Source organism: Galeopterus variegatus, unplaced genomic scaffold (assembly GCF_000696425.1).
Source record: "Galeopterus variegatus unplaced genomic scaffold, G_variegatus-3.0.2 Scaffold307, whole genome shotgun sequence".
Taxonomy (NCBI): domain Eukaryota; kingdom Metazoa; phylum Chordata; class Mammalia; order Dermoptera; family Cynocephalidae; genus Galeopterus; species Galeopterus variegatus.
This window is the reverse complement of record NW_007726418.1, coordinates 424,474-435,199: the sequence shown is the minus strand read 5'-3', so window position 1 is coordinate 435,199 and position 10,726 is coordinate 424,474. Positions and strand designations below refer to the sequence as shown.

The 10,726-nt window shown below is 47.3% G+C and overlaps 1 protein-coding gene across 2 annotated transcripts in view; it reads right to left on the bottom strand.

Annotated features, from left to right (window-relative positions):
- Positions 1-9,975: 9,975 nt before the first annotated feature.
- Positions 9,976-10,726, bottom strand: part of EXOSC7 (exosome component 7) — a 23,246-nt gene continuing 22,495 nt past the window's right edge. Inside the window, exon 8 of one of the 2 annotated variants that reach the window (XM_008567284.1) lies at positions 9,976-10,108. In XM_008567284.1, the coding sequence (XP_008565506.1) occupies positions 10,076-10,108 (33 nt within the window). In that variant the 3' untranslated portion in view covers positions 9,976-10,075. The other variant, XM_008567283.1, reaches the window with a different exon arrangement.

Sequence of the window (10,726 nt, the reverse complement as noted above, 5' to 3'; positions counted from 1 at the left end):
AGTTAGGTATGCAGAGACAGAAAAAAACTAGAATGAATCCTATGGTGTAGGATTAAAATTGGAGTGACCAGTGTGCCCTTGTGGACTAGAACACATAAAGGTAAATCCACAAATGTCGATGGAAGTGTGCCTGCAGCTGTTCCCCAGCTGTCACTGGGAGGGCCTGGGAGCAGCGAGCCCTCCAGGGCCTGGAACACATCCAGTACCTCAGAGCTGGCTTCTAAGTTGGCTTCTATGACTTTCCATCCACAGAACCAGGGCACCTGGGAGAAATGGCTGATGCCAGCCCCAGGGCAGGAAAAGCAGAAAATGAGCCCAGAACATGTTGTTTTGCCAGAAAACATGGAAGTGCTTAAAGAATGATCTGAACACATCAGTAGGACACAGAGCCAACTTGAAGGATAGTCCAGTGGCCAAAATCAGGGACAATCTGAGCACCAAAATAGTGATAGTAACAGAAGAAAATAGGAAACACAAGTAGACAGAGGTATAAATAAATAAGGGAATACATTGAAAGTCTGATGTTCCTCAATGGGATATTTACATAGTCTCAAAGTAACTGTCCACAAAATACTGTTCATTACAAAGAGAAAAAGAGTAAGTTCACAGTGGAGAAGGCTGGCAGATATCGCCTTAATCAAGTGACCAAAGGAAACATAAACAACGGGACAAATGAAAAGTTTGCAGCACCCGAGGGGCCGCAAGTGAGAATGCAGATCACTCCATGACATTCCTGCCAGAGACACATCAGACAATCCCAAACTGAGGGGCATTCTACAGAATGGCTGCCAGTAATTTACAGGACTGTCCAGCGCCTGGCTGAAAAACTGTTGCAGACTGAAGGAGGCCAAAGATGCAGGACAGCTAAATGCAATGTGTGGTTCTGTTCTCAAGGATGCCACTGGGACAACTGAGAGACATGATGGGGTCTGAGAGCAGACAGCAGTGATGTACTCCTGTTACTGTCCCAATTTTGGCAGCAGACTATCCTCATCTGCAGGAAACACACACTGAAGTGTTAGGCAGTGACACGGCACCAGATGGACAACGTACAAATGGTTCGGGGGAAAATGTTCTTTGTACTATAGTTACAAAATTTCTGCAAGTTTAAGATTTTTCAGAGAGAAAATAAATACAGTGCTATGTAATTCAGGATTTCCCTGCCTCCAGAGACCCGCCTTGTCCCATCTGACTAAGGGAGGGGTCTGCATGGCTCAGCCGGCCCAGTGCACGCCAAGGATGGGAGGCAGCACTTGCACAGCCCTTCATCGACACTGGCTCCCTTCTCACAGTCTCAGAGTGGGAGGTTTTTACATTCGCAGCTGGACCTTTGGGAGATGATTTGGGGCCTGGAGATGGCATAACCTAACAAGGAGTCTTGCTTCCTAGAACTCTGGGTGGGTGTCAGATGGCAAAGGAAATTAATATTCCTTTTTTTTTTTTAACTCCTTTGCTTTCCCAGTTTTCTCACTTTGGCCCAAGTCTAGTACGGCCACTGAGGAGTAGGAAATGGAAGGAGTACACTTTCCAAATACGAGACAGCTAGAGGCCCCATGTTTTCCAGGCCTAATTGCAGAGGCCCTCAGGACTGTGCCGGGGTCTCACAGCCAGGGCAGGCGGTGAAGGAAGGCAGACCAAGAAGGCAGCCCCACACTGAGGAAGGGATGCAGAGGGTTTGGCCAGGTAAGGAGAGGAAGAAAAGCATGTGGACACTGCTCTAGGCAGGGAACACATGAGCAAAGGCTTGGAGCAGAGTGAAAGTACTAGAAAGTTCTGGATCCTGAGGGGGCGGAGAAGACATAAAGCTGTAGATGCAGATGGGGCCCTCGAGCCACGTGAAAAGACTTCAGGCATGAGCCTGGAGGTAATGGGAGGCCAGCGGAGAATCCAGCTGGGGAGCTGAGTGGGGATATCCTGGGGGCCCAGAGAGTTACAGAGGGACATTAAACACCTGTCCAACATTAGCCCCCAAGCAGGGTGCAACCACACCTTTACTGAGGGGAGTGTGGCTCTTTCCTACCTAAGTGGGCAAGTGAACTCTTCACATGCTAGGAAGGAGGCTGGCTTAGGGGTTTACACTGAGCAGTAAGCAATGTCTGGTCTTTTCACCCCTCAGTTTTTATGATGTGTATATGTGTGTGCGTGTGTGCATGTGTGCTACACAGAGCTTCTCTACAAGCACCCAAGAGTCCACCTGTGCTGTTAAAATGAGTTCTGTAGAATCAGGACAGGGCAGATGTGTCTTTTGGCTTGGAGCCTCCTCAGGTTTAGGCTTGTCTTATCTCCCAAGTAGGGTCTACACAGCTCAGCGATACACCAACTGTTCTGAAAGAAGACAAGCTCTTCACACTTTAAACTTGTACCCATCACCAGCAGCTTAAGTATCCTCAGAATGATGTTTTAAAAATAGGTCCTGTCTTGTGAATAGCACACTGCCCTGTGTCATATTTGTGTGTATTAAAAGTGCTATTTCATTAAAAGTAAACATTTAAAATATATCACTATTTTTTGCAACCCTGTTTTGGCATTTTGTCATTGTTTAATTGCCTCAAAAAATGCAAGCGGCCCACTGTCAACTTGAGTTAAAAAGCAGGTTTGAAAAGGCCATCTAGTCTAACCACTTTTGAATTCACCACATGCCAAAATCCTATCAAGATGCAATTTTAACTTATTACCCCTTTCCATTGACCCTGTCAGACACCTGCATATGCTTGCTTAAACCCTTCCAGGGATGGGCAGCTCATTACGTGCAAAGTTAACTGGTTCCATCGTTACATACTTGCTTGTTATAAAGTTCTCCCTACGGTGAAGCAAGTCAGCCTACAAAACATCACCAAGTGGTCCCTGGTGCTGGCCTCTGCAGCAATCACGTGAGAGGCTAGTAACTGGCTGGCATGTCCTTCTTTGGCTGTTCCTTCTCCCTTTTTCTCCCAACTATTTCTCTATGATGTGGTTGCTGGACTTTTTTTAACCTTCTAGAAAATCACCTTTGGATAGAATTCTGCTTGTTACTGTCCTCATTGTAGTGTAGGTCCCAGAACAAAACATGTTCTCAATGGCCTGCCAATGGGCAGGGAACTGTGCCTCCTATGGTCAAATTAGACCCTCTATTCAGAAAGCCACAAGTTCATGGGCTGTTTGTAGCAAGCATGCCTCATTTGCTGCTAATGTTGAGCTTATGGCTATTAAATATGAAGATCCTCTGGTCCACCTCCAACTCTCCCCAGCCAGGTGTGGACCACCATTGTGGCCAACTGCAGTAGATTCATTGATAGCCTTGGTGGAGTCCTGTGGATTTCATCCTCCTTGCATTAAAGGTCTCCTTCTTTTTTTTTTTTTTTTTTCCTTTTTTGTCTTTTTTACTGACTGGTAACGGGATCACAACCCTCGGTGTCACGCCCATACCAGGGACCGGTGACGGGATCGCAACCCTCGGTGTTGCGCCCGCACCACGCTCAGCCAGTGAGCAGGAACCGGTCTCCACATGGGATCTGAACCCTCGGCAGGAGTGCCACCACGCTCCCAAGCGGCGCGCTCTCCAGTGCGCCACCAGGCCGGCCCTTAAAGGTCTCCTTCTGCTGGCACACTCCACGAGATTTTGGCCAGCTCATGGGGCAGCCAATGGGGTTGGTTTCAGCCAGGAGAGTGATGTTGGATTAATGTTCATGAGTGACCCACCCTCAAGGAAATGTCTGTTCACTAACACACTGCCCTTAAGGACCAGTCTTTTCAAACTAATTTCCCTGTGCAAAGAATGATCTTGATGATAAAGCCAGAGGCAGAAAAATCAGAGGAAGAAAGCTCTAAAGGCACATTTCAGTTTTCAAGTGTTTTGTTTTCTTTTCCCCTCCAAGGCTGCTGGAAGCCTGAGTTACACAAAATAAGCTCTGGCCACTCCACCCACCTCAGCCCAAACAACATGAAAACCTCTGGCTCAGCATGAAGCCAGGCCCCACTCCCCACCCTCACAATGCACAGATGTTTCCTTTTAGCTCCACTGGCCTCTTGTCAACAAAAATGTGGCTCAGTCTATGGAGGCAGAGAACATTCCACATCCCCTTCAAAAGTAAGAGCAACCAGGCTGCAAATCTCCAAGAATATTGCAAGGGCAGTTCAGCCCTAGTCAAGACCAGAGACAAATGACCTGTCCCCTTGACCTCCATGACCCTCACTAGGAAAGTCATCTGTTCCTTTCAAATGTTGTTGGCCTGGTACTCCGTCATTCATTCAAGTATTGGCTCTGCCCCTGTGAAAGACACCTTGTGTCAGGTAGGCCTTGGAGGACAGCAATACACCACTCAGCCAGCTCTTGGCTCTCAAGGGGCTCACATTTCTTTCTGTTTTGTCCTTACAGCTCAGCAGTGTGGCAGTGGAAAGAGAACTGGGAGTCCCAAGATCTAAGACTGACTGAGACACCTAGCACTTGTTTCATCCGGAGCAAGTTATTCAAGACCCCACTCCTCTTCTGTAAAATGCGGTAATAATCTTTACCCTGCTGACATATGGGATTCTTTCAAAGAGCACACTGAGATCTTGTGTGGGGGACAGCTGGGCAAGCTGCAGAGCTGTAAGGAGGAGGACTGATCTGAGCAGCCACACTGCCCTAGTGTGTCAGGGACCTCGATGGCCTCTTTCCACCCCTTTATTCCTTCCACTCCAGGGGAGAGAGAGTGAATCACCTGATATAGAATTTAGGGAATAAACTGGGTGTGCTCATCCCAGTTTTGCACTTACCTGATGCCTTCAGCTACAATAGCTCACACAAGAAGAAACAGAAACCCTGATTAGCCCTATGGGATGTTACAGGAGATTTCAATCTACCTTAATTGACATTCCCTGGCCTCCCATCTAGCCTTGGAAATGTAAACCCAGTTGTGTGTTTAGAGATCCCGAAGTTTCCAAATGATCACACTAGCCCTGCACAGCCTTGCCAGAAGTTCTGCTGGTTTCTCTTTCCCCTCCAGAGTCCTTCTATGTGCATCAACCCTGATCCTCATCCTATGACCAGAATCTGCATATACCACTAGGGAAGAAAATGGTTGGTGACAGATTGCTCACTTCAGAGTCTCTCCTTTCTATGAAATTTTAGGTCATGCAATCCTCTTTGCTTCTAGAGCTCTCTAAAATCTTGAAAGATATGTTTTTTGAAATGCATGTAGTGCTTTTAGTTGTGGCAGCATGAATGGTGGTCTGCCATGCCCTACGTATCCTACTCAGAACCAGAAGCCACACCTTGCTGTTGAGTGCCTCCTCTGGAGGATGTTCTCTGATGGGCATCAACATTAACATGATTCCTAAAGATCTGCATGCTTTGGGCCGATTCCCACAGGCCTGCGCACATACTTTCTCTCTGATCATCCCATCTTACTCCTTTCAGGCCTCTGTCCAACTAGCCAAGCAACTCCCTACTAGCCAGGAATCCACATGTATCCTTTTCCCTTCATGCAAACTGAACCACCAGGTCTGCTGCTGCTCTTAGCTCCTTCACTGCTGTCCTGTAGGGCCACCTCTGGGTGGGGCTGTAATGCAGCAGCAGTGCCTTTTTGGGTCACTACAACACACAGAACAAACTCATCCAGGATTTTCCTCTTCCAGCAGCTGGCTGCAGGAATCCCCTCCCCCATGAAGTCACAGGTGTGGATGAGAGGCATTGGTGAACAGGGGCAGGTGACAGAGGAATCTGGGCTGTTATGTTCCTTGCTTGTGCCCATTGAACTGCTCAGGCTCCATCCTGAACGTGTATTCCATCTTGCATGGATTGTTGCTGCACCCACCCAACCTATGCCCTGGTGGGTCTCACAATAACCAGCTCACGATGGGCAGCTCAGGTCACTTGAGGTCCCAGAGTCAGGTATTCAGTCTCTAATTGGGCCCAGTGGCAAGCCAAGATCCGCTTTCCACACTCACTCGCTCGGAGGTAAAGTTTTCCACCGCATGGCCCAGCTCCATATTCTTAGGGTCTGCACTGCAACTTTCTTCTTGGGCTTGCCAGAAGCCCTAAACAGCACCCTTGTCCACTCCAGATATCCCTAGCTTCATTGGAATTTCTGGGTCATATGGAGTAGGAGGGATGATTGTAATGCAGTTTGGATGGGCTTCAGAGTCCTATCTTGTTCTGGGCTCCCACACAACTTCTAGCTTTGTGAGTTATTCAATAGTTACATTGAGGCAATATTCTCAAGTGTAACATTTTTGCCTCCAAAACCCAGAGCCCAACTAAAGCTGTGCTTCGTTCATAGTGGGGGTGGTGGAGTTGGGGTAGGTGCAAGGTTCACAATGTACCTTCTACCTGAGAGGAATGTCTCAGAATGCCCCACACCATTGGACCTAAAAACATTATCAAGGTGGTGGTCTCCTGAATCTTCATGGGGGTTTATTTCCTGCCCTCTTGCACACGTGTTTTACTAGGACTTCCAACTACTTGCTACTTTCTATGCACCAGATCCCATAAGCAGCCACTGAACATCTTATCACCACCATTGATGCCACAGTCATATGGTAGAGCTTCCATATAACCCAACGCTCCCCTCTCCTCCTGTACCTCATCTCAATCCACCACTAGCAAGTCTTGGTAATGACGATGCTATAGGAGGCCCTGGGTTATCACCAACCCAATTACTAACCCCCCACAGGCCTTGGCTGCCATCGCCAGTGACTGATCCAGTTCCCAAATCCCATTTGGAGGGTCTGCTTTCTAGGATGACTACTGGTACCAACTGCTTATCTAGGTCTCTTTCTAGGTGTCTCCAGCTGAGCCTGAGACAAGGACTCATGTCCTGGTAGTTCATTTGGGAGGTGGTCCCACAGGGCACAGGAGGAAAGGACTGGAAAGAATAAAACAGGGAAGGAAACAGAGGTGATTCCAGTCATGAGCACCTGAGGCATGACCCTCCCAGCTCAGTTTGATGAGTGTACCTCTCGGAATTGTTCACCAAGGATCAAGCAGAGCCGCACTTCTCCACTGGCTCCTATTCCCAGTGACTGTGGGCTGCCTCAGGAGGCACTGAGTCCTCAGAACTTCTGGGCTGCGCATACTCAGAGGCTGAGGGGGCTCCTGCTAGGGTTCTAGGACATGGTGTCAGAGAAGCCTAAGAGCAGAAAGCAAAAGGTCCATGGGAAGCACTGGGAGCAAGACTGCTGGCATGCAGTGAATTGAGGCCTACAGCTGTGGCTGCTCTGCAGCGAGGCTGAGGGGGTGGGAGCAGCCCATCAGAGGCATCTTGTTAGATGCAACATTATGGAACTGTGTCTCCACTGACTGGCATTTACTTTATGGACACTATTTGGGAGGTAACAATAATACTGGATGAACTTCTCTATAGTTAATGTTTTTACTCCCCCCCTTGTATCTTGAATTATTTACTTTGGTTACATTCCCATAACTGAAATTATTACGTCAAAGGGCATGAATATTTTTAAGACTTTTAATACACACTGACAGATTGCTTTCAAAAAGTTTGGAATAGCATGGATTTATGCTTTACTGGCATTTGTATTTGAGACCACTGCCTTTGAGTGATACGGGTTCAATGCTTGTCTCCTCCAAAGCTCAAATTGGAACTTAATCCCCAATATGGTATTTGAAGGGTGGGGCCTTTAAGAGGTGATTGGATCATGAGGACTATGCCCTCATGAATGGATTAAGCCATTCGTGGATTAATGCACTAATGGTTCAATGGGTTATCAGAGAGTAGACTGAGGGCTTTATAAGGAAAGAACCATGTTAGCATGCACTCTTTTCCTCGCCATGTGATACCATGTCACCACAGGACTCTGTAATCTCCATCAAGAAGGCCCTCATCAGATGTACCCCTTCCCCCGGACCTTGGACTTCCCAGCCTCTGAAACTGTAAGAAATAAACTTTGTTTTCTGGGTCGGCCCAGTGGCACACTGGAGAGTGCGCCGCTTGGGAGTGCGGTGGCGCTCCCGCCGAGGGTTCGGATCCCATGTGGAGACCGGTTCCCGCTCACTGGCTGAGCGCAGTGTGGGTGCAACACCGAGGGTTGCTATCCCGTTGCCGGTCCCCGGTACGGGCGCGACACCAAGGGTTGTCATCCCGTTACCGTTGTGATCCCGTTACCAGTCAGTAAAAAAGATGAGAAGGAAAAAAAAGAAATAAACTTTGTTTTCTTACAAATTACTCAGTTTCAGGTATTGTTATAAGCAACAGAAAACTAAATACATTGAGCAAAACACAACCTACTGTTAATATTCTAAATTCGTGTGTTTTGCAGGCTTGAATTTATGTGATTTGAGAGATCACAGAAATAATAAACCTACTTGAATATTAAATAACATTGCATTCCTTACATGCCTGCCCTTCAATGTTCTCCCTGATATGTTTATTTAAAGGCCACTAAAGACAGCTTTGGTTCTGCTGAATGAAACAGGAGGTCTCTCCAGGGCAATATTTTTTCAAGTATTTGCCAGTCTCTGCCTTCAGTTTTCTCTTAATCTCTCTGAGAAGTGTAATAATCAGATCTTTTGAATAAATGCCTTTCCTGGAGAGATCCTGCTAATCTAGTGTTGTTTCATTTGTGATGTGCATATCTTACATGTAGGGGTGGCCTTCAACGAAAGGTCTTGGGTGGCTGGAGACAGATCCTAACATTCATTTCTCTCCTTCATTTTCACTGTAACTGCTTAGCTAGCCAGCCCAACTGGGTAGCTGTTTGCTGTATAACTGTCTGAAGAGAAATACAGAGCTGAGCAGAGTTTCACCTATATAATACCCACTCCAATTTATGCTTTCACTGTAACTGCTTAGCTAGCCAGCCCAACTGGGTAGCTGTTTGCTGTATAACTGTCTGTCTGAAGAGAAATACAGAGCTGAGCAGAGTTTCACCTATATAATACCCACTCCAATTTATGTACCTCGAAATGATCCACTGAAATCAGTCATCAAAACTGAAGGCTTCTAAACTTTATTCAAACTCGAGGTGCATCTCTGTACCACCACTGCCAGTTTTTTGTCCTAGGCAGTCCACCAGGAGCAGGAGAGGAGGGACAAGGCTGATTTCTGCCTTGTTGGGAAAACTGTCATGGCACCTGTAGGGACAGTCACTAGAAAAACATAAAAGATGAAAACCCAGGCTATTCCCCATTAAGCAGCAGCTTCCCCATTAAGCCCAAGTCCAGGCAGCTGTTTCTCTCCACAGGGATGGACCTGGCCATGCTGGGATGAGGCGACCATGCCAGGACCTCTGGAAGCAGTCCACAAGGGCTTCAGCTCACATTATGTTCTTTCCGTTAGGTGATAAATTCCTTATCCCATTTGTCTAGCTGAAACACAGAGAGCAAATGCCACAGCTTAACTGCTCTCCTTCACAAATCAGCTCCTTCCCCAGGCCTCCTTAAGATTGACTTAGGAGTTTCGGTTCCCCTAGAAGAAAACAGCAACTGCTCTACTCATGAAGAGACTTACTTCCAACACACTGCACTGTGAATAGGATACAGACTTTTAGGAGGAGTCTTCTGGCTTATCAAGAGCAGCCTCCACTTCTATTCACAGCATATGAAGGTGGCTGAGTAATCAAAGGACACTGTCTCCAAAGCAGCCTTCTTAATACTGATAAATACTAGGGAGTGGTTATAAAACATAAAGCAATTTCAAAACAAGAGTGATAAGAAAGATTGGCTAAAGGCCAATGTGGCCGCTGAGCCCCTGATCCTAGGGAGTTTCACCTGGATCTCCCAGAGGGTGGGAAATCAGAGCTGGGCTCCTGAGGGCTCAGGAAGGCTCACCAGCCAGGCAGAAGCCCTGGGTGTATAGCTGGGGCAGGGGGCCTCCTCTTTTCTTCTTCCCCAGAAGCACCCAAATACATAAGGTGATGAACTTTTCATTGTGATTCTTATTCTGGAAACTCTGCAGAGAAAAAAGTTTCACAAAATACATATCATACGCACTTCCTTTAAATCATTTTCTCCAGGTCTTTATTCCAGTGTTTGCTGTCGCTGTTTTGAACTCCTGCAGGAGTCTCCCTGGGGAAGCCCATGACCAGTGCCCTCTCCCGTGGTGGCAGATCTCTGGATTTGGCAGCCATTCACTAAGTAAGGGTCAGACCCTCTAAGGGGTCACCGAGTGGCATCTTGGATCACAGCAGAACTCTAGACATACCACACCAGATCAGAAAATAGACTTTAATTTTACATGTATAAATGTTGCCTTAAATGCATATCACTTCATCAAAATATATACAAACTTGTGTTTGAAAGGAAAAATAAAAAACAAATAATCCACAGTTGAGGAGATAATGTGCAAATCATCCCAAGAATCCGACTTTTTGTCTCTTGGGTCCCAGGCTTTCTTCCTTGTGTAGAATGCTCTGCAAGGAGTTGTGCAGCACCTTGCCCACTCGCTTGCTAGTCTACAGGACAGAGAAGGGACAGAAGAGGGAGAACACACGCCCACTTGTGAGGCACACACACTCTGACCAGGAAATCTTCCCCTTCTGCCAGCTAGCCATTCCAATGCTGTGCACATTCCATCTGCCTTAGAGAACTTTTTTTTTTTTTCTTTTTTTTTTTTTTTTCTGTGTCCGGCAACGGATCGCAACCCTCAGTGTCGCCCCCGTACCAGACCGGGACTGGCAACAGGATCGCAACCCTCGGTGTTGCCCCCGCGCCTCACTCAGCGATTGAGCGGGAACCGGTCTATATGTGGGATCCGAACCCTCGGTGGGAGCGCCACCGCACTTCCCAAGCGGCGCACTCGCCACCAGGCCG